This window comes from Meriones unguiculatus, chromosome 19 (genome assembly GCF_030254825.1).
Source record: "Meriones unguiculatus strain TT.TT164.6M chromosome 19, Bangor_MerUng_6.1, whole genome shotgun sequence".
Lineage (NCBI taxonomy): Eukaryota > Metazoa > Chordata > Mammalia > Rodentia > Muridae > Meriones > Meriones unguiculatus.
The window spans coordinates 20,821,861-20,848,564 of NC_083366.1; the positions used below are offsets into that span (position 1 = coordinate 20,821,861).

Genomic DNA, 26,704 nt, shown 5'->3' on the forward strand with positions numbered 1-26,704 from the left:
TAGGGGAAGAAGAGGGAGGGAGGATGGGATTTGGATGAGATGAGGGAGAGGACCACAGCAGGGATACAGATTGAATAAATTGTACTAAATGATAATAATAAAAAAAGGGGAAAAAAAGCCAGTGCGTTGGCTGGCAGGTACTTTCAACCCCAGTGCTGAGGAGGTGAAGACAGGAGAATTCTGGAGCTCTGTAGTCCATCCTAAATGGCGAGTTCTAGACCAGGTGAGAGACACTGCCTCAAAGAAAGTGAGGTGATAGTGCCTGAGGAGAAACCTAAGGCTGTTGACCTCTGGGCTCAACAGCGCACAGGTGCAGATGTACTCCTCCACTCTTACACACAGATCCACACACTCCCTCACACACACACAGACACACAGATCCACACACTCTGTCACACACACACAGACACACAGATCCACACACCCCGTCACACACACACAGACACACAGATCCACATACTTCCTCACACACACACAGACACACAGATCCACACACTTAAGTAATATGAAAAGGTAAACTATAACGATCTGGACTGTTGACGTGTCCTGGTCGAATTTCTTCCAGCTGGAGTCACAGAGCCTCAGCCTCCACCCCTTGGTCATTTCTTTTCTCTCTTATGGCACACAGGTGTGTTGCACACACAGGTGTGTTGCGGATAATGCAGAGCACACAGTAGGATTTCTGACAGTGTCTAGAGGGGCCCTTCCACTGGAAGGGGAAAAAAACCCTAAATACCCCAGCAGGGGATTAACAACTTTTCCTGTACACATTTTTCTACATTCACACACTTCTGAATCTCAGCGTTAAAAGGGCGTGTATTGTAAACATTTATAGTAGTAGCCGTGCTGGTTAGCAGTGTAAGTGGACACAAGGATTGTCAATCAACTTCCGTCGCAGTGAATTCTAAGCGATTCTCCGGGGCACCCAAATTGCTCTAGTGTACATCCAAATAGGAAATTGCTTAATTGCATGTCCAGTTGAGTGGGGCTTGTAAATTTGTTATACTTAAGCTTTATTTTGTGGGTGTATTTGTTTATTCACTCCTTTTTTCCTTTTGGGTGTGGGCGTGCTCGTTTGTGTTTGGCATGAATGTGTGCATGCCAGTGGAGGCCAGAGGACAACCTTTGGTGGTGTTCTGCAGGATTTATGTTCACCTACAGTCGTGTTTATTAGGATGGAGTTGTCATTTGCTTGAAACTTTAGAACTTTGAAGGCTAAATGTTGACTGAAACAATTCTCTTAGAATGCGCAAACTTTCTGAGAAATTTTTCACTGCGTTTTTTTAGCTGAAGGTGGTCAGGCAATTCTGTAGGCTTCAGACCTGCTTTTCCTTAGAGAACGTTCTCCCCGATATTCAGGAAACATGGAAAAGAACAGTCAGAAGACTTCAGTAGCTCAGGGCTCACTGGATACAAATTTCAGCGCTATCTCTATGGCTATCCACCTTCTTTAGCACTCAGGATAATTTAAATTCCACAGTTGTCCATGTCTTCATAATGTGTTTTCATACTTTAAAATTTTTACTTAAATGCTAACTTGGACTATGTGCTTATCAGAAATAGCCCTTAAGGGGAAAATGAATCTTCTCCTGTTGTATTATAGACAAAAAAAAAAAAAAAAAAATCTATGAAGTACAGGGCCCTTTATTGCTTTATTTGTGCTACAAAATCCATATTTCTGGACATAGTTATATGTTTTGTCCTAAGCTTGACATTTTTGAATAGGCAGCTGCTTTTCTGCTATTCACCCTGTCTAGGACTGCTTTATCTATTTATAAAAAATTTCAGTGTTGCTGATTGTAGTGGACAGATTCCTTCATGTATGGTGTCTAAATGCTTGGAGACATGCCACTGATTTTCTTCTCGTTTTACTCTGTAAGAGTAAGAATTAGTTAAGGACAACCTCATGGATAAAACAGTATAAACGGGAGGTCCATGCAAAGCCAAATGACACTTGCAAAGCACAAGGCAAATGCAAATGCCAGTTCACTTACTGCACGTGTGTTTAGTCCTGGTCTCAGTAACCTTAGCCATTGAGGAGAGCTAAGTTTATAAAAGGCATAGTTGACTGGGGATGTAGCTCAGAGGCAGAGCGAAGTCTAGCACTTTTGAGGCTCTGGGTTCAAGCCTTTATTACTGTGAAAATAAAAAAAAAAGAACCAAATTATAAAAACAAACAAACAAACAAAAACCTGCTGTAGCATTGAAAAAAATGATTATCCTGTTTTCTATTGATGGCAACAGAGTCCATGGACATAGTTTTTCCTCCACATAGTCATATATGTATTTCCAAATGAGTGTGCGCTTTTAGAATGAGGAAAATGGTATTCCAAATGGGGGGTGGGAGTGGAGACCCTAGTGTAAAAGAAGAGGTGAGAGCCAGGGCTGTGATGTTGCTGTTCACTAACTCTGCTTTCCATTCTTGGCTGTGCGAGCATTGCAGGCGATGTTTCTTTCCTTTGGGACTTGATCTTTTGTGGGACCTGTGCGAGTGTTGCATGAAATACATTTTATGACAGCTAAAGATGAGGATTTCCAGTGAACCCCATTTTGATGCCGGTTTTGTTAAGACTTTGTTGAAACTTTAAAAATATCTGTTTTATTTTTAATTTATGTGTGTGCGAGCACCCATATGAGCAAGGGCAGACTGGGCAGAAGAGGTTGTTGGATCCCCCCCCCCCCCCCCGAACTAGAGTTCAGTTGTGAACTGTCCCGTGCGGGTGCTGGGAACTTACCGGGGCAAGAGCAGCAACCCACCTCCTCAGTGCTGAAATTATAAGAACATGCCGCCACACCTGGCTTTTCTTTTCCTTTTTAAAATTTTTCTTTTCCTTTCGTTGTTCTTTATGGTTCTGGAGAAGGGACTTAGGTCTCCGTGCTTTCATGGCAAGCCCTGTTCAGAATGAACCGCCTCCCCATTCTGGACTGAAATGCACGCCTTTCATTTTTACAGCACCCTCTGCCCTGTCCTCCACTCTATGCCTTTGTACCTAGATACAGAAGGACCCGTTTTCCTTTTATAATCTCTTTTTTTTTTTTACCCAGACATTCATAGTCTTTTGCAAGACTGCTCTCACACAGAACCTCCAGCTCATGAGATGTCTGTGCTAATCTTCTCAGCTGTTCACTGAGCGCCGTTTCTCAGTGATGTCTGCATACCCAGCATCTTCCCACCCCTTCCTCCTTTCATGCTGTCACTCAGTACCATGCACTGTTTCTTCCTACTTGAAAATCCCCTCTTTTCCTCTTACTCTATAAGCCTGTTATAGTTCAGGGCTGCTTTTGTTTTTCTACTGAGACATGTGCCTCTGATGATCTAGCCCTCCTGGACTAGTTTCTTTTGGGGTTTTCCACACTGTTGCTGTGTCTTCATTGCGACAGGTGTCTAAATAGGTGTGAGTCTCAAGGGCCTGAGGTTCTTCCCCTATCTAGATGTCCAGGTGCATGGTAGATAAGAAGCCCACATTTGAGGACAGATATACAGCTGTAATTTCATTACTCTTCAGTCAAGGCATAAAGTTTAAAAAAATGAAGTAACATCAACCTACTGAAAACTGCAGTGATGTTTTTGAGCATTTGATATTCCACTGATGTGTTGAAGCGTCTGTTTTGTTTTCCCTTGTCTTGCTAGCAATCAAAGAGAAGTATTCAGACTGGACAGAGTTCCTCATACGTGATTTGACTGGCTCTCGGACAGCCCCCGCAAGTCTTCTGGAAGGTGTATGTATTGCTCTTCTTCATCTATTATAGCCCTGAAGTACTCTGGTCCTGTGATTTCAAACCTAGTGGCACCTTTGCCTATATCCTTCTGCGGATACATTTGGACACAGATGTTTTTATTCTCACAGCCTAACTTCCTGCTTTGTACTGAATTACATGGGTGATGGATTGGAGTGGTAATGACTGATTTTTTTTCTGTGTTATAATCAATAAATGGGAAGTTTTCTTTGTTCGAGTGCTTTTAAAATTATGTATCAGGATGCCTTCCCATTATTCCCAAGCCTTATCTTGTAGGATAACTTTGTGGCAGGTGATGACTAAGCATATTTATGTGCTTCCTGTGGTCTCCTAGAGCCCATTAATAAGTAGCACCATTCATTGTTCATCTCAGGTGCATAATAACGCCATGATCTCACACACATGTGTTACCTAAGGCTATTGATTAGCTTTCTCTATAAAACGAGAGCAAACATGGCTGATTGTATTGGGATATAGCTGAGGCAGATTTTAGGCATTGGAGCATAAGGGTTTAATCTCAAGTCTTGAAGATGTGTTTTAAAATGTTATAATGAAACATAATTCTTATATGCACTTGAACAGGAAGACAAAGGCAGTGTGTCATATGTAATGATTAAATTTTCAGTTTTATCTTAAGGGTACCCTAGGAAAGGGTAATCCTAAATGAATGACTGGAAATACGATTTGGATTTTTAGTATCCTTACTATTATTATTATTATTATTATTATTATCATTATTGTTATTACTATTAACTTTACTTTTCTTTCTTAGCAATAGTGTTAATACTTAAGACAACCACCATGTGATGTAGCGTTCACAAGTGTTTAATTATGATTTTTCCTGATATGTTTATCTTCTTAATGGCTCTTTTTGGCCATTGGGTTAAAAGACTGCAATGATAATCCCTCATCTTTTCAGAGGGACGGGTTGCCTCACCATGTCAATCTTTAAATGTATTTGCCTAAGAAGCTGGTTAAAAAAGGTTTCTCAGAAAGAGCAGTACTTATATGCCCCCAAACCAGTTGCCAAGTTAAGCAGTAAATGCTCTCTTCATATGCCGAGAAGGTTCCTCAGAAGGACCAGGACTTAGGGGTTTTCCACACCAATGCCCAGGTTAAGTAGTAGAGTAACTTCACACAATGCAGCCAAATGTTAAAAAGAAGACAAAAATGCCTGCTCTTATAATCGCAGCGCTGGGGAAGCAGAGGCAGGCAGACCCTTGGGACTCACCGGCTAGCCTAGATTAATTTGGGTCCTCTCAGAAATGGTGGATGGCAAACAGCACTGGATTGTCCTCTGTCCTCCACACATGCCCAGGCGTGGGCATACACCTGCACTCTTCACCCCCGACCCCTCCACATCAAACAGAACACACACACACATATTAGACATGCCACCTGCACGCTCCCGCACTCGCTCAGCTAATCTCTGTATGACAGGGTTCTGGGCTGTTACCAGACGGTACAGGTGAACGTCACTTAAGGAGGCATGGTATAGATTTATAGCCCTGTGTTAGATCCATCCCTCAGTTTGAGAAATAGGCATATTGTTACCAGTTAGCTGTTCTAGCTCTGGGTGCATCTGAGTGTAATTCTACTTAAAAGTGTACTGATGTCTAACAAATGCAATTTTATTCGGGAAAGTTAATTTGTTTGATAAAATGCTAGCAAAAACTGTTATTTTCTGTTTACTTGTGATTTTTTTGTTGTTGGGAAATGGTGTTGGGATGTGGATGTGTGTGAGGAAGGAACGCAAGGGTGTGTGTGTGGCGGGGTGATGACTGTGGAGAGGATGGTGTGGGGGTAACACCAGACTGTTTGGCAATAGCTTGGGTGATGGTGTGAGAAAAATATTATCTTCTGCTGTCATCTGTTTCCATGAGAACCTTAAAATCAAGTTTAAAATACGGAGTTTTGCTTCTGTTTAAACAGCCTCTGCGAGGGAAAGGCCCTATAGACCTCATTACAGTTGATTCCTTAATAGAGCTTCAGGACTCTCAGAACCCCTTTCAGTACTGGATAGTTAGTGTGATTGAAAATGTCGGAGGAAGATTACGCCTTCGCTATGTGGGATTGGAGGACACTGAATCCTATGACCAGTGGTTGTTTTACTTGGATTACAGACTTCGACCAGTTGGTTGGTGTCAAGAGAATAAATACAGAATGGATCCACCTTCAGGTAAGAGCTGATGTTTTTCTTCTGTGACGTGCCAGGGACAGAGGTATCAGACTCCTGTGGGTGTGTCTCGGGACACATCCTCTCTTGTGTCTTTTTCGTGCCGGTATGTGGATTTTAAGCGCGTTAACCTCAGGGTCTTTTGTATGGAGAATAAAATCCAAGATGCTGATCGGAAGCATTCTCAAAAAAGAATATGGTTTTGTAGGACTCAGGAAGCTGGTCTGCTTCCTGTGGCATCACTGGCTCAGAAATGAAAGGGGTGATAGGTTGAGATTCTGTTTCCTCATTCTTTAGGGATTGCAGTCTTGGAAGCAGTCCCTGCTTGCTTGTGCATCTTTCTGACTGCCTGTTTTACATGCACCCACCCACACAGTCTTCTGTCTGTCAGTCCCCCTGCCTATGTATGCTGCTATACATCTCTGCATATCTGTCATCTACACTCATCCTCTCCTTTCTTCACTTCTTTTTGCTTTCTACTCTCTATCCATCCTTCTATACCCATTCATCTACCCACATTTATCCATTTCTTCTTTCCACTTCCTACTTATCCATACATCGATTACGCACTCATGCCAGTCAGTCAATTGCTCTATCTGTCTAGACACATTCATTTGCCCAGATTCATCCATACATTTGGGAATCTGTTCTTACTTGTACTTTTTCATCCACTCAGTTATGCAACCGTACACCACCCATTCATATCTATCTGTTGTAGGCTTATAGTTCTCAAAAACCTCCTTTATTTATGGTTCTTAAATCTTCGGCCTCTCTTCCAACCCACTGACTAGAGGTGGGGTGAGAAAGAAGGTTATTAGGAAAAGTGGGTTGTAGAACTTTTTAGATGTAGCTCCTTGGGGCGAGTCCACTCTTCGTTGTCTGGATACCAGCAGACGAGTCCAAATGACGACACCAAACAGCCACACCAATCAGCACAATTCATCAGAAACAGCCAGACCCCACTGAATCGGAACAAGTCAGCCACAGCTTGAAGACTCAGTCAGATTGCCCCAGGAAGTGCTCTGGAACGTTTCTTTCTACCAAGTGACTTGACGTGTCAAAAAACGGAGACCAGAAACGCGATGTGGATCCAGAAAACGTTCTCTCCCTGTCCGTGAGCTTCTATATATCTCCTGTCCTCAAAGTCCAACCACGGATGTTTTCAGCTGGCCAAAATCCCGCTCCTCACACGAGACAGCTTGCAGCAAAAGGTCACGTGCCCTCTCATAAGACAGCTTCCAGAAAACATCACATGACACAACTGAGTCTTCAACCAAACCAGAAACTTCCACAGATGTCTGTCTGCTGTCTGTCTGTCTATCTATCTATTAACTATAATCTATCATTTATCTATTTTTCCATCTAGCCATTCAAATTCCATACCACCTGCTAATCATTATATAGTTCATTTTGGCAAGGAAACAAGAATTTTTTTTTTCCCTGTGAAGTTATCAGTTGTAGGTAGCCTCAAGTGTTCTGCCAAATGGCTTTGCATAGGCTTAATTGGATAGAACAGCACATTCTGCCCTCTGATAGATCTATCAAGTAAAAAACCTCATATTTACAGAATAAACGTTCTTAATGGTTATATTCCAGGTGACTTTAATCTGTTATGCTGTTCATTTTTATTTCAAAAACGTGGTGTATGTTTGGTTTGGGTCTCTTTCTGTAGAGCCATCGACAGTATTGTGATTGAGGCTAAGCCACTTCTGTATGGCCCTAGGCTTGGAGGGAGTAGCCTGGGTGTTTCTATTGGAATTCCCTGGTCTTAGGCATCTCATTGCCTTTGCTGACCTATACTACTGTTACCAACCTTTTGCTGGAAAAACAAACAAACAAACAAACAAACAAAAACCTCAGAACAAGAATGTCACATTGTTAATGCACTTAAACATGCCAAGGAAGAAATATTTCCTTCTCACAGAATTTTATTTTGTGGTCAGCCTTACAGGTATATTTAGAGTAATTAGTTCATGGCTTCATTAAAATTGCTCCTGTGTTGGTTGTCAGTATGAGTCTTGTGTACAGGAAAGTGAGAAGTTATATTTACCTTATCTGCCACTCAGGGGCTTTGATTGTGGAACATTTCCTGGTTCTGGACTCTGTGTATTTGCATCTGTGTTAAATCTGACAGGTGGATAGACGTATAACCAGGTATTTTATAATAGTCATATTGTTGTTGTCAACATTTGAGAAGGGGCCAAGAAATCCTTTTATACCTTAAGCATTTAGGGTGATAACAAACAAAGGTTTTGTCCACTCTGCGAGAAAAGACTGAGCTCAAGTTTGCCTGGGGATTCATAACCAGGCAGGGAAAAATTTACCTGTGGGTAAAGGCGGCTGTGTAAATCTCAGCCCAGTGCCTAATTGCTTTATAAATTCTACAAGGAATTTATCCTCACCAGTGCAAGGATTTATTGTAAAGCAAAGAATTTCCAGTCGCTTCTTATGTTCTTTGTTCCGTTTTCTTTTCTTTTTTTCTATGAAATCCCAGGACTAAAACTCAAAAGCTTGAATGGAAAAATCTCCCTATTAAAAATTATTTGCTTACCAGTCTTTCTCACATTAGATAATTCTCTGTCTTTACAGCGAGTGAATAAATTGTCTGTCTTAGAATTCTCTGGACATATGTTGATTTCACAGAAGAGTTCATGAGTTTGTCTAAAGACTGAAAAGTGATTTGTTAAGAGTTTATTTCCCCAACATTTAAAGTGTTGGTGTGAATGATTCTATCTGGGAGAGAGAACGGAAAAGGCAAAATGTCACTCACATACAGCAGTTACAAGATGGAAACTGGATCCTGTTAACTCATTCAGTGAAACAACTCCCTCCCCTACCCCCGAGAAAAGAGGCAATTATTACTCTGATTTTACACATGGGAACAGAACCTGATATGTTAGATTTGTGTAAATTAATTTCAAATCCCAGGATACCTTGTGCCACTTAAATGATAGCACCATTTCTTGAACTGAAATGGCATCATGAATAACATTTCAGATAGTATAAGAAAATATTGGGCTGATTCTCTTATTCCCAGACACTAATAAACCAATACAAAATTACCCATCATTAGAATCTGAGGAGGATTAGAGCTGCAGAGGTGGCATTGGGGGAAATGCCTGTGTAGTGTGAGGGGAGGGCTGAGGAAGCAGACATAGTGGCCAGAGTCCCTTTGCCCTGCATTTCCCATCAAACCACGGTTGTAAATAACCCCCACGCTCTGTCTTTTACTTTTAAAGGACACTTTCTCCCGCAGCTGTTCAGTATGAGCAGAGAGAACAGAAGTATGTAGTAGAAGTCGCTGGGACGTTGTTTATTAGAAACTGTAGGAAAGGTACTGGATTTTAGACCGGCCACTCTGAGCCTCTAGCATTGTGGGACATCCCCAGTCTGGCCTGCACTCTGAGAGTAGAGAGAAAGCAAATGAAGGCACCCTGCCCTGAAGTGTGGGAGCAATTGGGCAATTTTGCTGAGTGTGTAGACGCACGGGATGACAGACCTCTGATTAGAACCATGATCATAGTATTGCAGCTGGCCTTTGCTTTTCCGAGAAGGTCATGAAGGCAGGGGCAGGTTGAGAAGCCCCACTTGCTTTTCTGGCTGTGGAAGTTGGAAAGACATGATAAATGTTTTGAACTTACAGAAGCTAAGGAAACAAAGTTCTATCCCTTTCTTTTCTATGTCCAGACTTTTTTTTTTCCTAATTTCTCCCATACTAATTTCTTCCAAAAAGAAATGAATCCTTTCAAAAGTTTTGTGTTTTTTTTTTTTTTTTTTTTTTTTTTTTTTTTTTTTTTTTTTTTTTTTTAAATTAGCTAGATTCTGGAATCAGGAAATTTCTGGATAGAACTGAAATGCTTACCCCCCAAAAAACCTGTTTCTGTTTTCAAAAGAGTTGGCGTGTTCGAAATCATTTTCTTACATTGCCAAAACAAGATACCAGCGTCTGGATTGCTTAAACAGTGGACATTTATTTGATCATGGTTCTGCAGTTTGGAAAGCTGAAACAGCAGTGCCAGCCTGTCTGGGATTTGGTGAGGGCTCCCTTCCTGGCTTACAAATGGCTGCCTTCTCACTGGCTCTTCACAGAGTTCATTAGAATGCACTAATTTTCTTAATGGGCCACCCCACCAGGCCCCTCTTACCCCTTATCACCACCAGATGTCACACTGGAGATTCGAGGTTCTACATAGGCATTCAGGAGGACACAGAATTAGTTCACACATTTACCAATATTTCTTATTTCTTAATAACCATTGGTCAGTCTTTCCTCACTGGTGTGGACCTGTTGGAGAAGGAGGGAACAGATTCGTAGTGGTAGATAGACACCTGAAAAGGAGGCCATTCCACGAGGCCTTCATTTACTTATGGTTATTTATTTGTCTTCTTATGGTGATATGGTTGCTTTCTGCAACACTCGCCAAATCAGAACTTTCCAAAATTTTGCATAAAGGGAGGTCTCCTCATCTTCCTAAAGGCTCCTGGTTACAAAGATGGGCGAGGATCATTGTTTAATTGTTTATGACTTCCTATGACCTGTAAATGGAGTGTGATGAGCACTCTTAAATTCTCTGCAGTGCAGCTCACTTCTAAAACGTTTTATGTCTTTTTAACGGAGCTGTTTATTGTCCATAAATTCACTGGTGTACCCAGGATGGCTCTGTCTCCTGAAACACACACAGGAGACATTGTTCTCTGTGTATTGCATCTCAAAGGGGTTTCATCTTCACGGGTGGTAGAGAAGTCTGCCCCAACTGGGTTTTACCTTTTCATAAAAGAGAGTGTTAGATTCCACTTTTCCTTTTGCTGTGATAAAATGCTCAACAAACGCCACTTAAAGAAGTAAGGGCTTACGTTGTGTAGCGTCAAGAAAAGGGTGCCATTACTAAGGCATGTATTTATTTTCAAAAGAAATAAGAGAATATATTCTGTAGTCAAATTTGAGTGACCATGGTCTAGGAATGTGTATTTAGGCCTCTCCAAATACAGTGTTCCAATGAATCCAATGTATTTTTGTTCCTACACAAAAATGCCAGATTAGGGGAAAATCTGCTAGACATAGAAAGTTCTATATGAAATGCTAGAAAAAAAATTAGACCAATAGAAGATAGTGTCTCTCACACCAGCCTCTGCAATGACAGCAGACGGTGTGCTGGCAACTTGACTCAGTCTGGTAAGATCTTTCACCAGCTGTACTTGTACCCCACACATACTAAATAGACTGCTGAAGCAGAGGAGCTTCAAGCTCAAGGTGAGCTTAGAAGCGGCATGGTTCAAAATATATGGCTTCATGCTAAAAAGCAGACATGCAGGAAATTAAAAATAGAGCCCAAAGGTTTTAGTGTTGCCTTTTAATTGTGCTTAAATTCATATTCCTGTTCTTAACAGTCTGTTTGAGGCAGCAAGGGCTGATAGAGGGATGATATAAACACATCAACTTCCAGTGAGGGCCTCCACAAATCCTGTTTTGATAAGGTCTTAAATCTGTTGTGATCAGGCCGTAAAATTCCCCTACAGCTTCAGCAATACGTGAAAACAGTGCCCAACAGTTTTTTTTTTCCCCTTGTAATTTTACATGCAGACTATATAACCTCTGTGTGTAAATCTTCCTCCTCCTCCAGTGCCTAGGGGAAAAATATGGGCGACACGTGGTATGTTAGGAATGTTTCAAGTATAAATATAAAACTTGGTTTGTAAATTTTAATTTACCTCTTAATAATTTTTCTGACTTACACGGATTTTTTTTTTTTTTTCCATATGGGAGCTTAAGAGATTTAGTGGGAAAAGCGCTAGAATAACTGTAGGTACCGGACAGGAGCTATCCAGAGGTTAAACATTTATCAAAGAGTGAGTTCTCCATCAGTGGGAACACGTTTTGGGTGATACGTAGAATCATGGCTATAGATGATGGAAGGTCTTGCTAATGTGATTAATGCCCTTAAATTACTGCCAGAAGACACACAGAATGCATACGAACATTCCCTGAGGAAGTGGCCTTTTAAGTAATCCTCATTTCTGATAGCAGCTACTTAATGTCAGAGAATCCCTTCAGCAGGGGGCTGCTTGCCGGGAAGCCTGAGAGCTGGCACTTGCCAAGTGCCTTGGTGTCCTAGAAGCTAATGAACAGAGCTCCAGCCCTTAACTCCTTTGTGGTTTGCCGTTGATACAGAACTCTATCCTCTGAAGATGACTTCCGAATGGAAATGTGCTCTGGAAAAATCCCTAATGGTTGCTGCAGAGTCTCCCCTTCCAATGGAAGTATTTAAGGTGAGCAGTGAAATCACCAGTTTCTCTCTCTCCTTCTCTCTCTCTCTCTCTCTCTCTCTCTCTCTCTCCTCTCTCTCTCTCCTCTCTTTCTGTCTCAATCCCCTCCCTCTTTTAAAATATAAAACAACTTTTGTGGGGTTGTGGAGATGGCTCATTCGGTAATGTGCTTGCCAGGCAAGCATGGGGTCTTGAGTTCGGATCCCCAACACCCATGTAAAAGCTGAGTATGTTAACGCGTGTCTGTAATTATGGTGCTCCTAAGGTGAGATAGGAGGCAGAGACAGGTGAATTTTAGGAAACTCACGGGCCAGGCTTACAGCACTGTGAGCAAGAGATAGTGTCTGGCCTGACACCTGAGGACGCCTTCTTGTTTCTGTAGGTGTACCATGGCATGGATGTGCTTGTCTGCACACACATGGGATCACATACATGCACTTATTGGACATTGCATGTATATTATGCACACATATATCACACACTAATTTGAAAAAGAAAAGGAAAACTTATGTACAGCAAATCTGCCTGCTTTGCCCATTTCCATTTCAAGTTCTGGAAATTGAGTCTGCTCCCCATTATTATTTTAAAGCTGATTTTTAAAAATACATATTCTCTCCATGGGTCAAGCACTTGCCGGACCAGCAGGAGGACCTGAGTTTGAGTCCCTTAGGACCCATGTAAAGCAGGATGACATGGTGGCACACGCTTGTAATCTTAGCACTTGGGAGGTAGAGAGAAGTAGATGGGTCTGTGTGCAGGGACGATGGATTGGAAAGGACTGTAGAGAGGAGAAGGGAGGGAAGAAGGAAGAGAGAGGGTGATTGGTTTTTTTTCTTAGACTCAAGTTTTCTCAGTGTCTGATGAGACTTTGTCTGAAGTGTCTGCCACATACTAGACCTTTGCCAGGTCCTCTTACAGCAATAAATGGAGTAGGAAAAAGATTTCAACTCCATTAGATTGCCAAGCTCTGAACTCTTAGCTTAGGCATCGTCCTCCTACTCTGACAGGATTGGGAGAGGGTGTTGGTCTTCCGGGGTGGGCTCGTGAGAGTCTCTAGGGTTCTCACTGTCCACACTTATTCTGGGAAACCTTGCTTGCCTTTACTTTTGGATTAGGTGGTGCTTTGAGCCTTCTGATGAATCTGCACTATTGACGGGGTTAGCTGTGGGCTTTTCTGCTGAAGACGTCAGTTTTGGCTTTGCTCAGTTGGTTCGATTAGTTCCTTGTTCATCAACTGTTTTGCTTTTCCCCATATCTTTGTGGTTGTTCAGTGGGCTCGTCTCTCAAAAACAAAACAAGCAAAACTCTTCTGTATTATAGGTAGGCTAATTGTGTCGGACACAAACTTAAGGTAGGTTTTTGGTTTGACACGTTAGTCTGCTGTTGTTTTCAGAACCATTTATATTTGGGGTTTTTGTGCTACACATGGCTGCCTCATTTTTCCAAGGCTTGGCAAATTTGGTGTGCTGCTTCTCCTTGGAGTGTCCTATTGTGACAAGTTTCTTAGGGCTTCAGGATACCTCCACATGAGTCTTTTTTTATGTTCTTTTAGCTCTCTTTGTACCCGTATTGTTCTTTCTGTTAACTTATCGCTCATTCTTCAGTCTCCATATATATTCTCTGAAGAATTCTGTACCTGGGCTCTTGGCCTGAGTCCCCAGCCTTGACAAGGCTCCATGATTAGCTCCTGTGGCATCATGTGTGATACGTAGTCATTTCTGTAGTTCTTTGCACAGTAGCCACCTCCTTTTGCTCACTGGAAGCTCCGGGAAGTAAAGGGCTATATGTTTTGTGCATGGTTGGAAACATATTTCCTAGTACTTAATAACTATTTATCAAATAAATTAACAGATTCTTGAATGCACCCTATGCATTTAATTTACTAGATTTAAAAATTCTGAGTTAATATACTTATAGATTAATTGAACATATAAATGTACTTAGAAGTGTGAATACTAAGACTTGAAAGGCAGAAACATTAATAATCTCGATCTGTTTCTAATTAAAAAGGGACTGATTCATTAAACATTTATTGAGCAGCTACTCTCTGCAAAAGACTATTATGTCTTGTTGCCCCGATTCCAGGATTTAATTTACGCTGGTCTATGTCTTCTAAAATGCGATCACTTCCTTCCTCACCTTCAATTCATCCTATGAGAATTTAGACTTTTTTTTTTTTTGATATATCACCATCTCAGAATTACCATCTTATTCTACATTTTCCTATAACTAAGCGTTACTTTAAGTATGGGTACTAAGTATTGCTTTGTGTCTGAGCACAAGGCGGGGCACGTGGAGTAGATGCTTCACAAATAAAAGCTGTTTGCCTGGAGTGTGTTTGTTGTTAAAGTTGTTAAAGATACCTAGGTGAATGTTTTATTTCACCTGATGGAGGAGAAAAGGATGATGTAATCTTGCTGGGATGAGGTACATATGTAATTGTTAAGTCTTGAGAAGTTTGTTTTCTGAGGCTACTGTAACAAATCGCCATGGACCGAGTGACTTCTAGACAACAGAAACGTATTATTCTCTTCCACTTCGGTGGGTCATAATTTAAATTAGGTTGTGAGTGGGCTCAGAATTCACCTGAAGAGAAATGTGTCCAGCAATCTGTCCAACTTTTTGTTGTTGTTGTCGTTTTGGTCTTTTTCAAGACAGGGTTCCTCTCTGTGGCCTTGGCTGTCCTCCTGGACTCACTGTGTAGACCAGGCCGGCACAGCAGTGCACGAGTCTCTGCCTCCTGCGTGCTGGGAGGCAGCTAACCTGTCCAGCTTTGGGGACCACCTGTGAACCCTGAAATCCTTTGGTTTATAGTGACATCTCACCATTCCTGCCTCTATCTTCCCATGATCATGTGACCCCCTAGCCTCTGTGTGTCTGTCCTCATTTCCTTGCACTAATAATGACAGTGGACATTCAGTTAGTGCTTATGCCCAACTCAGAACAACCTCATCTTAATTACATTTGCAAAGATACTCTGTTTCGAAATGAGGTGTCGTATTCATGAGTTCCAGTCGACATAACCTGAAGGGGGTGAGCTGTTCTAACCAATTCCACCACATTTCACACACAGATGATAATTTTATAAGCAAAATGCTCGCTGCATTGCTCCACTGAGCACACACAGAGGTAGTTATGTTCATAGGAACTACAGAGATGGGTGTGATGACCGATTGTCTTTACAGTTGCTTCATATATTTTTTTTCTCTGAAATACATTTTTAGAGTCCCTGAAATATTCTTTTGCAGATCTCTGTAAGACTGAAACAACGCCCCTTCGCCCCTTGCCTTCTTTGTGGTGTGTATGTACACACGTGCATATGTGTTCCAGTGTGTGTTGACAACAGAGGTGAACGCCGGTTACTTTCCTCAGCTGCTCTCCTTTGGGGACAGTTTCTGTCACTTAATCTGGAACTCAATGATTTGGCCAGACCAGCTGACCAGCAAGCTCTAGCATTTTCATGTCTCTGCCTCCTAAATGCCGGGATTACAGGCACCTGCTGCCAGCTTTGACTTTTTACACTGGTGTTGGGTATCCAAACTCAAGTCCTCATGCTTGCACAGCAAGCACTGAACCAATTGATCCATCTCTCCAGCCCTGACAAATTGTCATAGACATGTGATCACGATACGTATATATCTACATCTGTGTGTTTCCCTCATTATCATCAGTGTTTCTCAGCGAGCGGGACTCTACTTCTATTTCTGTCATGACAGCACTGGGAATATATATTTTTATTCCGCAGTGACTTATCTGGGATGCATGTTGTTATGGGAAATTGCCATAGTGTTCTGCTGTTTGGAGACAGAAATCAAAACTAAGCACATCTAATGGCCAGATATGAGCAGTATTTCTAGGGAATTCTTTTTGTTAGTTTTATGCTTTAGGTAAAATAGGCACTTTGGTGGAATGAATCTCATTTTGTTTAGCTCCTTTCATGTGTTCTGTGTCTCCTCATGCAGTCAGTCATGCTCATGAGCTCTGTTTCCTCTCTGCCTTGAACACAAGCAAAAACAGGACACCAAGGAGCTCATCATTAGGCTTACTGCTGTTTTTTACCTGGATCTGAGACAGAATGCCAAATAACTTTGAGATGTGCTGTTTTGAAAGAATCTTCACTGACCTTTTTTTGGGCAATAGAGACAGTTTTCAAAATGTAAACTCAGTTGAAGGATGAGTAGTTAATGTCCCAAACGAAGGGACAATAGGAAAACAAATTTCATTTGAAAATAAATAAGGATTTCTCCCTGACAACCATCCTGAGTTTTAGTGATTTAAAAGATTTAGCAAAATGATCCCTATTCTGATAGTCACTTGTTCCTTAAAAATGATAGATGGGGTAGAGGATGGCAGTGTAGTTCAGTTGTTGTGTTATTGCCTGGCATGCACAAGGCCCCGTTGATTCTCTGCCTCAAAAATAAACGAAAGTGATAACGACAGTGAGGGGACAGTGTTTCACGTTCACCTTGTTCTCACTGGACCCCCACTTGGAAGGTGCTCGCCTACATTACACATCTGGGTAATTCCTGCTGGGACTCCATTAGAGATACCTTTATACAGACCTCAGTGGTAGAATAACGTTTACCTGTTCTGCAGCCTCTGCACTAGCCCCCCATTTAATTAATTGACAGATCCTCTATTGTTGTGTTATTTTTGTCTCTCATAAAGAACTGCTAGGATGTTTTCCTCAGAGCTTGCTTCTGCCATCAAATGATGACCTTAGGCAGCTTTGGGGTGAATGGCGTTTGTTGCTTCAGTTTTCCAGTTTACTGTCTGTGGGTGGGGTAGGTTTGGAGAGGGAAGAGGGAAGTGAGAAATGATGTGACTATATTATAATCTAGAAAGAGAAAATATATTAAAAATTGTATCACTAAAAGGTTTAAGGGAACTTGATTTCAAAATAGGGCCAACAGAGGTTAAAAAAGTAAGAGTCGGTCAGTAACAAATGCAATGCTTCTTGCTATGTCCAAACCACCTGAGCTTTCTGTAATCACCGACGCTTTTTATTAACTGTTCTCTCTGTAAATTGCAGCCTACTTCTGTGGAAAATGTTGAATGATCAAGGTTTCCCTGGTAGGTCATATATACACACAGAAGGTAAATCAGAAACAGTACTCCCCACCTACCAAGTTTGTGGTAATAAAATATATGTTTGTTCCTTAGAGGAATAGAAAATGACACAGTCATACAATGAAGACACAGCTGTGTCCAGATCGTAATCAAGTAAAAATACCCTGGGTGAGTTCGAGAATAGGAACTGGAAAGACCCTTGAGCAGCAAGAAGGATGTTAGGGATGAATTGAAATTAAGAAAGTGTCACTGCTTGATAAACACAGAAACTACATTCCACACTTGAAATGTCAAGGGCTTGTCTCTTGCTGAAAAAGCTCAGACTCAATTTCATTGACTTGCATGGGGTATGTGTAGCTTTTATTTTAATGTCTCTCCTATATTCTCTCTCTGTGTTTGTGTATACCTGCATGCGTGTGTGTGGCTGCATGCGTGTGTGCGCATGTAAAGAGGTCAGAGGTCAGTGTTTTGTTCTTTAGTGGCTTTCTACCTTAATTTTCAAGACATGGCCTCACACCGAATCTGGACTAGGTGGCCAGCAAGCCCTGTCTCTGCCTTTCCAGAACATGGATTTTAAGTGCATTGCTGTTCTGCTTAGCTTTTTGGTTTTGTGGGCTCTGAGGGTTAGAACTTAGGTTTTCATGCTTCTACCACCAGCATGTAACCCATTCAACCACCTCCCCAGTCCTCCTGAGGCTGGAGGCTCTCTTTGACCCTTGGACCTGTGTGATATATGATGTTATGTGTCTTACATATATTCCATTTCCTCATTAAACCGATAATGGAAATACAGCATGTATTTGCCATTGAACACCAGTTGACAGAATTGTTGTTCAGTGATGGATTCTGTTTCTAGTGTGCCCATTTTCTGTCCTGCATTTTCTCTCTCATTCTAATCTGACTCCTGCCTTCCACAGGTAGCTAGGTATTACCATTGCAAAGACAAGACGTAGCTGAGCTGCGCGAGGACTCCATGCTTCCATATTGTCCTTTGTTGAAGCTGAGGAGAGAGCAGTTAAATATTTATATACATATATATGGTTGTACATATTTATTGCCGTGGGAAATTTGACCTATGATTGCCTTCATTATTGCTTCTCTAGCCAGGTCCTCCTCAATATCTGTGGCTATCATGGAGGTCAGGATAACAGGTTTGGATTTTGTCAGGGTTCTCAGTAGATCAAAAGTCCATCTGGGAGCTTGGGACATGGTTCAGTTGGTAGAATGATTCCCCAACATTCAAACACCCTGAATTCAGTTCCCATCACCAGGTAAACTGTGTTTGGTATGAGATGCCTGTCATCCCAGCGATTCTGAGTGTAACGAGGAGGCTCTAGACCAGGCCTACACAGCAGGCTGAGTGCCAGCCAGGGACACATGAAACACTGTCTGAAAAACAAAGTAGTCCTGGTCTGAGTGCACTGATTAACAAAGGAGGCGTCTTCTGAGAAACACGTTCTCCAGCGGTCTTGACATTGTGTGACTAGCACAGAATGTTCTTCTATGAGCCCAGATGCTGTGGGTCACTTGACCCAGCCTTTTAATGCACGCAGTCAGAATGTATGGTAAGCAAGAGATGCTCGAGGCTGCTGCTCGTGCACAAGTTTTACAGCACCCCGTTTTTAATAAGTGGAAGGCTGTGCTCTAAAATAGCAATAAAGTATGGCATAACAAGCATATAAACCCACAACACAGTCTTTTATTCCACTGTCAGGTCTTGTCTGCTGTGTATTATAATATGCCCAGTAATTCCTTATGACCAGAACTACAGTAGCATATTTACATGGGTCCCCCACCGTATGACATTATACTGCCTACAATGTCTGTTGGCAACAGAACCTTTTCAGGTCCATGATTAGGATCATTTGGGGGCACTGTTGTGCGGGCGGTCCATTGTACGACAGCAGGAGACTATACTTCAATAAGATTCCTATTCTGTTGGTGTCCTTGCATGGTTCATTTTCTGTCGTCTTTGACACAAGGAGCTGTTAAGCAGATCCAAAAGTACACCTAGGTAGCTTTGGGAGTTAAATGCACCTTTCGCCTTTGTAGCCTGTAAATAAAAGAGTCGCAATAGCAGCTGATCTAGTTTGGTATTCTGGCACACATTCAGAATTTGTTACATTTCATAGACAGAGCAAAGGGGCATCTGGGAGAGGAAGAGTTGAGGCCATTTGTTTCTTTATACCAAGATTCTATGCTTATCTTACCTTTACTAAGAGTTTGTTCCCGTTGCTGGGGAGGGATCTCCTTTGGTAAAGCCTTTATCATGCCGTTTGAAAAAGCTGGGAGAGGTGGTACAAGCTTGTGAATGCCAGTCTTGGGGACAAGGAGACCTTTTGGGCCTCTGGGGCTCTGCACTGTGTCTGTCCTGAACAGGAAGTTGCAAATAGTAGTGCCTGTGGTGGGGAAACTGGCATTTGAGCTTCTCATTTGAAACTTCCTTTCTTCCGGTTTACATGAGAACTACATGACAAGGTAATGCAGTCCTGACCTTGAACTTCAGTGTATGCCCTCGGTGCACTGAGGTCTCTGGTTATCAATGAAAGGTCTGGGATTTTCTGTCTTACTTTTTCCGACAGCCATCTTGTTTTGAGTTTCTCAGATACCTCAGAACTAGATGTAAGAGTAAATCAATTTCATTTCCAGATGCATTTATAATGAAAAAGGTCAGTGTAAGCAAAACAGCTAAGTTTTTGGTGAATATGTATGTATTTATATTAGTATTTTTAACAGAGTGCAGAGAATCTTATGAAAGAAGTGGGAAATAGTAAGACCTGGAGAGGACAGCAGCTCCACAAGGAGAGCAACAGAACCAAAAAATCTGGGCCCAGGGGTCTTTTCTGAGACTGATACTCCAACCAAGGACCATTCATAGTGATAACCTAGAACTCCTGCACAGATGTAGCCCATAGCAGTTCAATGTCCAAGTGGGTTACATAGTAATGGGAACAGGGACTGTCCCTGACATGAACTGATTGGCCTGCTCTTTGATCACCTCTCCCTGAGGGGGGAGCTGCCTTACCAGGCCACAGAAGAAGATACTGCAGCCACTCCTGATGAGACCTGACAGACTAGGATCAGTGGACTGGGGGAGGGGCATAGGAGGAAAGGGGGAAGGAGGGTGGGATTGGGAGGGAAGGAGGGAAGGAGCTATAGGGGGATACAAAGTGAATAAATTATAATTAATAAAAGTTAAAAAAAAAGAAAATGACAGGTCGAGACGTCTCAGTAAAGTACTTGACATGAGCATGAGGACCTATGTTGATTTCTCCAGAACCAATATTAGAAAAAAATCCACACACAGCAGTGTGTTTAAATCTGTGAATCCAGTGTTGGCCAGGCAGCGGCAGAAGGCACGGAGTAACTGTGAGCTTTGGGTTCAGGGAGACCATGTTTATGAGGAATAGGATGGAGAGCTGAGCTTTGGGTTCAGTGAGACACTGTTTACGAGGAATAGGGTATAGAGCTGGGCATGGTGGTGTCACATATTCAGGAGGGAGGCAGGTGGATACTTGTGAGTTCAAACACAGCCTGATTTATATAGTGAGTTCCAGGACAGGCACAGTGAAAGCCTGCCTTCCTTCTTACCTCTCTCCTTCCTCCCTTCCTCTGTCCCTCCTTCCTCCCCCTCTCTTTCTTAGTATAAGATGTAGAGTGACCAAGAAGGACACTTGGTATGCATGTATGTGCATAGGTGGACACATGGCCATACATACAAAATACAACTTAAGAAAAGAATAAATAGTTTTTCTGAATGCTGGAGCTCTATCATAAAGCCCAGTCATTGTTAAGATGTCATTCTTGGGGGTCACCTACAAGATTTCTCTATTACAACAGCATGGTCCCCTCGGGTATCTTGATGCTCCTGACAGAAGATGTGTATATCCTGTGTGTGCAATAGCATTTAAAAGATCTCATTCTTACATTCACTGGCGTTTGGTGATGCCAAGAGCCTCCAGTGATAACATTGGTACATTTGGCCATGGTGTGATAAATTCTGTCTTCCTACGTGATGAATTTCCCACACTGAGAAGACCTTCAGGAGATTATAAATAGGCAGGTAACTAGGTAGGTAGGTAGACAGCAGTGCTACAAGAAATGTTCTGTGTGTCTCTTGGGGCAGTAGGACTTTGGGCTTCCATCGTAAGTTACTGCTGGGTGGGGGATGGCAGAAGCATTAGGTGAGAGAATCTGAGAACGTTTATGAAAAGTGACAAGGGAGAAGAGACGCTACCCTTCAGGTGTCTTATTAAACATCTGACTTTCTTCTTTTCTCCACCCATGCCAGTGGTTCGCCACTGAAGGGCACTGGGGGTGGGTGTCAGTGTGGCTCATTCCAAAGGACATGGAACAGTGTCTGGAGAAGTTTGGATTGTCACAGTGAGGTGTCTTGTGCTCTTGGCATCTGGTGGGCCAAAGGTTTGGCAAAATACCCACAGTCCACCGGGCAGTTCCTTACAAAGGATAAACTGCTTCCCAAAATCAGTAGCATCAAGTTTGAAAAATTCTCACTGAAGGAATGACTATTTTTTGATCCGGAGGAAGGAAGCCAAGCTGCAAGTGTGACCTGGGGGAGGGCCTTTTTACCAGCTGACTGGCTGCTGGCACCTCCACACAGAGCATCAACCAGAGGTTTGTTCCTGGGTAGTTGTGACTTATTGTCATGAAAAGGCTGAAGAGTCAGTCAGCTGGGTGGGTGGGGCATTGTTCCTTGTTAGCTCTTTCCTCTTTGGAAAGGTGGAGTATCAACAGGAAGGCCTTTCAGGATGTGTCTCCTGTTTGCATGACAACAGTGGAGTTGCGGGGTGCTTCTGGTCAGGTGTATCCACCAGGGTGGTTAGGGTAGGCGTGAGGCCAATAGGGCAGCCTTCCCTTTTCTTGTCCCTTTTCAGCCCATACTGCCCAGAGCATTACCTGGGGAATTTTCAAGGCAAGTTGGCTTGTTGAATGGAGTTAATGAAGTAGGAAAAAGAAAATGGCAGGAAGCAGTGTTTACATACGCATATAAACTAGACAGCAGGTATGTCACGTTTCTGTTAACTTGTTTTGTGTGTGCTAATGTGCATATGCATGAGTGCATACACGTGTTTAATTGTGTTTGCCTGTGCATAAGTTGTGAAGGCTTGAGGATGGCATTGGATGTTTGCCTGTTTTGTTCTTATTTTTTGAGAGAGGGCCACTCACTCACTCACTGAACCCAGAACTCACTTTCCAGGGCGCTCCTGGGGTCTACCTGTTGCACACCTTCTAGAACTGGGATGAATGTTTGTGCTACTTTGCCTGGGTTTTTACTAAGGTGTTAGGAGATTTGAACTCTGGTCTTCATTGTTGCAATGGGAGCCTTTTATCGTTTGAGCTGCTACTGCATTCCCTGGGTGTTTCTTTCTGGTGCCATAAGGAAGGAGGAGATATCTTGCCACTTGCCAATGTTTTTGTGGTGCCAGATATTAGTCAGTGGAAGATAGTCCTAAAGCCTGTGGCTTTACTTTTTTATTTTATTTTTTACACTATTTAGTATCAGTTTTGGACCTAACCATGAAATAGTCCTGACATAATCACCCTTTATGAGTTGTGTGGTTCAGGTTGCTGTACATAGTACTTCATTTCTCCTTACTATTTTTTAACTTGACTGAATGCACCACTCGGAGATAAAAATTGCTTTTTACGGCTGTGAGCATAAAATGGAAAAGCTTATCGCTGTTAAGCGTATAGATTTTTTCATTACATTTTTGTTACGAATATTTCACTGGCTAAATTCAAATCAGTACGATGGACTTGAAACATAATAATGCAATTGATTTAATAGATGCTGGCATTCCAATGTCATTTCTTGATGAAATTAATATTATGTGAGCCGTTTTCTAAAGAGTACATGAACATTAAGCCATTTTTCAAACAAAAAAAAAAGAACACCATAAAACAAATGGCTTTTTATTAAAAAAAAAAGTGAGACATGTTGGTGTGAATAAAGTTCCCAGAGTTCATTGTAGAAGCACAATTTGTAGTAGTAATTAAAACCTGCCTTTAATTTTACCGAAGCCCTATTCTTAGAAATTATGCAAATTATTAGGGCCTTGAAGAGAAACCTGTGCAAATGTTTAATTTCCCAATAGACCAAAAACTGTCATGTTGGAATTAGAAAGATTAATATTGTACAGTGTAGTATTCATTCATTCATTCATTCATTCGTTCATTTGTGCATGTATATGTGTCTCTGTGACTGTGTGTCCTCTATGTGTGAGTATCTTTTTCTGCACTCCGCCTATTCCGAGGGGCAGGGTTGCCCTCCTATCGAACTTGGGTTTTGCATTTTCTAGGCAAGGCTGAGGTCCCAAACCCGAGGACTTCTCTTCTCTCTGTCTCACCTCCCGGCCTTGAAGTTGAGGTTCCAGGCGTTTGTGGGATGTCCAGTTTATTATGTGAAGGATGAGCTTTGACTCTGGTTCTCATAGCTGGGCAGCAAGTGCTTGTAAGCCCTGAGCCATCTCTCCAGTCACCCTCTGCTGTACTTTTGTGTAAGCACAATATAATAAACAATTTAAGGACCTCAAGAAAATCAGGGGTGTATAAATTATATATAATATATAAATGTTTTACTTCATGTTAACATAAACAGGAAGGAAGACCCAAAGAACTAGTCATTACCGGAGTTACAGCTACTAGCAAGAAAATTTCTTCAAGCCTTCAGTTCTGGAAGTTAAGCTCAGAATTTGGTTATATTCAGGGATGATTGTCTTTATGTGTTGAAGTCCTCATCAAGTGCATTTAATTTGTGTTGTGTTAATAGTTTGAGCTCAGTTTCCTCGGTGTCACATTCTGCATACGTTTTTATCACGTAGGACGTGTCTGTGTGGTGAAGTGGAGTTGGAGAGAGTCTGAGTTAGCTACATGCTCCATTTTAAGAGCAGGACCTCCAAGTTTCCCAATTTCCTACAGCAGTGGTTCTCAACCTTCATAATGCTGCAACCGCTCATGTTGTGGTGACCACCAACCATAAAATGATTTTTGTCGCTACTTCATAACTGTAATTTTGTAATCTAAATATCTGATATGCAGGATATCTGAATATGCGATCCTTATTGAAAGGTCATTCAGCCTCCAAAGGGCTTGAGAACCCCTGCTCTGCAGTAAACGCACATGCAGTGAATGAATGTTCAAGGTCAAGTAGACACAGGAGACACACGCACTTCTTGATTTCCACTTTCTTTTTCTCTCTACCACTTTCCATAGATTAATAACCATAGTAATTTGTATGTTTGTGAAGATCCTCATTACTCAAGCCAAGGCTTGATCAACCCTGTCAGGAAAGTGGCTCTCAACCTTCCCAGGGCGCTTCTCTGTCAGCTGCTGTTTGATTCCTGCAGAGTCGTGGGTCATCCTTTTCAGGGGCAGAGGGAAGGTGTGGAGCACCCTGATGTTAGCAGCAGTGGCTGACAGCATTGTATTAGCTGGTCCACGTGCTTTGACATAGTGAGCTCCTGACCAGCGCTTCTGAGAGGAAAATGGAGCACCAGCCAGAACTGTAAAGCCAAAACTCCATGTACCTCTTCATGTTTTTCACATGTACTCCTCCAGAGTAGCTCTTCGCGTTTTTCACAGCTCCATTGTTCGGCAAACTGAGCCCCGAGCCTGTCCATGGTAAAAGCACACAGTCTGCCCTGCCTGCCAGCCACGGCAGCTTAGAGCTTCAAGTACAATATTTAAAACACCACCGACAGAGGGAGGCTGATGTGGACTCAGTCGCTGATGCAAGCTGAGCCTCGCTGATGAGATTAGCCAGTTGTGGTTAACGCTGGTGATAGTAGCAGGAATTAGTATCGATAAAGAGCTGGGATTGATGAGGCACCAAAGGCATTTTCTGCACACATTCCTCCATTCCTCCTTATGTAATGAGCTAGCACATGAAGGGAGAAAAGACATTTATTATTGATGAGGGGGGTGGGGCCTTAGCTCAGTTTGGAAAGTGCTTGCACAAAGCCTTAGGTTCGACCTCCACCCCAAACCAGATGGAGCGTCTCATGCTTATCATCCCAGCACTTGAGAAGCGGAGGCAGGGGGATCAGAAAATCTGGATGATCCCCTGCTACATAGGGAGCTGGACTCCAGCCTGAGCTACATACAGGAGAATCCCTGAAAAAAAAAGTGATGAATACTGTGGCTGGGTGTATATTAACATATTGGGGGGCATTTTATTATCACAATTCTCTTTTATACATTTTCCCTAAGCCATTGAAAACTGTTGTGCATAAACAGTCAAAATTGGAGGTTTTAAAGTAAATTATTAATAGCTGTCACTTTTCAACTTGGTAAAAAAGAACTCTAAAAATTGTGGGAGCATTTTTTTTCTTAACAAATCGTTGATTTTTACATTACATTTAATTAATCAATTACTTAATGTGTGTGCTTGTGCATGTGTGTGTGCTCGTGTCGTCTGTGTGCTCGCCTGTGCACCAGTGCACGTGTGGAAGCCAGAGGACCGCTTGTCTGATTATCTCCTTTACTGAGTGGTCTCCAGTCACCATGCTTGATAGCACACTCCTTTACCTGGCAAGCCATACCACCAGTCCAGAATTTTAATATATATTTTTAAGACACTGGACTTACAGTCAAGCTGCTTGTGTTTGAATTTTGGCTCTGAGTACCTTCGTAGGTCACTAAGCCTCTCTGTGCCCTAATGTCCCCCGTGGAGTATAGATACCACTCCACGGAAGCTGGGAGGGGCAGGCGACACCATAGGCATTGGTAAGCTCTTGGCATTAAGGCTTCCACTTACCAGATATTAGCCATGTAACCAATCAGACTTTGTGCAGAGTCACTGGGTGCAGCAAGAGCCCGTGAGATCTGCTGAGGTCTTGGAAGGTGCAGACCTAGTGAGGCCTGAGCAGGAAAAAGGCCGGGTCTTAAGAATCCCTTTGCTATGCCGTTCCACTGAAGATGGTCCCCAAGGAGGGATGATCATGAGGGCATGTTAAGACAGTCCTTCCATACAAAAGAATTTTGCTTTTCGTTTTTATCAATTAAAAACTGCGTTAGGGTGAAATAAAAGCGAGGAACTTGGAATATAGATGGGAATGACATCACTGGTATTCATTACAAGAGAGTAGTTTTTCAGTAAACCATTTAAGTGGATTCCAGTCCACGTAACGTTCAGGGTTTTTTGAATATGGCAGGCTTATCTGTAAGTGTCCCAAGGACTTAGTACTCTGTTCTGGTATTAGTGGTAATGCCATCTTTGAGCCAGCGTTTGTGAATAATTTTCTAAAGCTTTGTCAAAGCTGCAATGTCTCTCTTAAACCACATGAATCTTCCATTTTCTCTTAGTAGATAGTTGACTCTGCATTTTCTCTTCAGGAATCCAGAGCTCTGTCTTAGCATTGGGGAGGTGCTGGTGTGGGGGGACATGAATGTATTGATTCTGACCGCCTTAACTGCCTCACAGTAATTGAAATGGTT

The 26,704-nt window shown here is 42.2% G+C and overlaps 1 protein-coding gene across 3 annotated transcripts in view; it reads left to right on the forward strand.

The window, feature by feature from the left end:
* Sfmbt2 (Scm like with four mbt domains 2) overlaps nt 1-26,704 on the forward strand; it is a 182,568-nt gene that overhangs the window by 77,582 nt on the left and 78,282 nt on the right. For all 3 annotated transcript variants that reach the window (XM_021631837.2, XM_021631836.2, XM_060373099.1), the window contains exons 5-7: nt 3,632-3,720; nt 5,671-5,917; nt 12,084-12,181. In XM_021631837.2, coding sequence (XP_021487512.1) covers nt 3,632-3,720; nt 5,671-5,917; nt 12,084-12,181 — 434 coding nt within the window. The remainder of the gene's footprint in view (nt 1-3,631; nt 3,721-5,670; nt 5,918-12,083; nt 12,182-26,704) is intronic.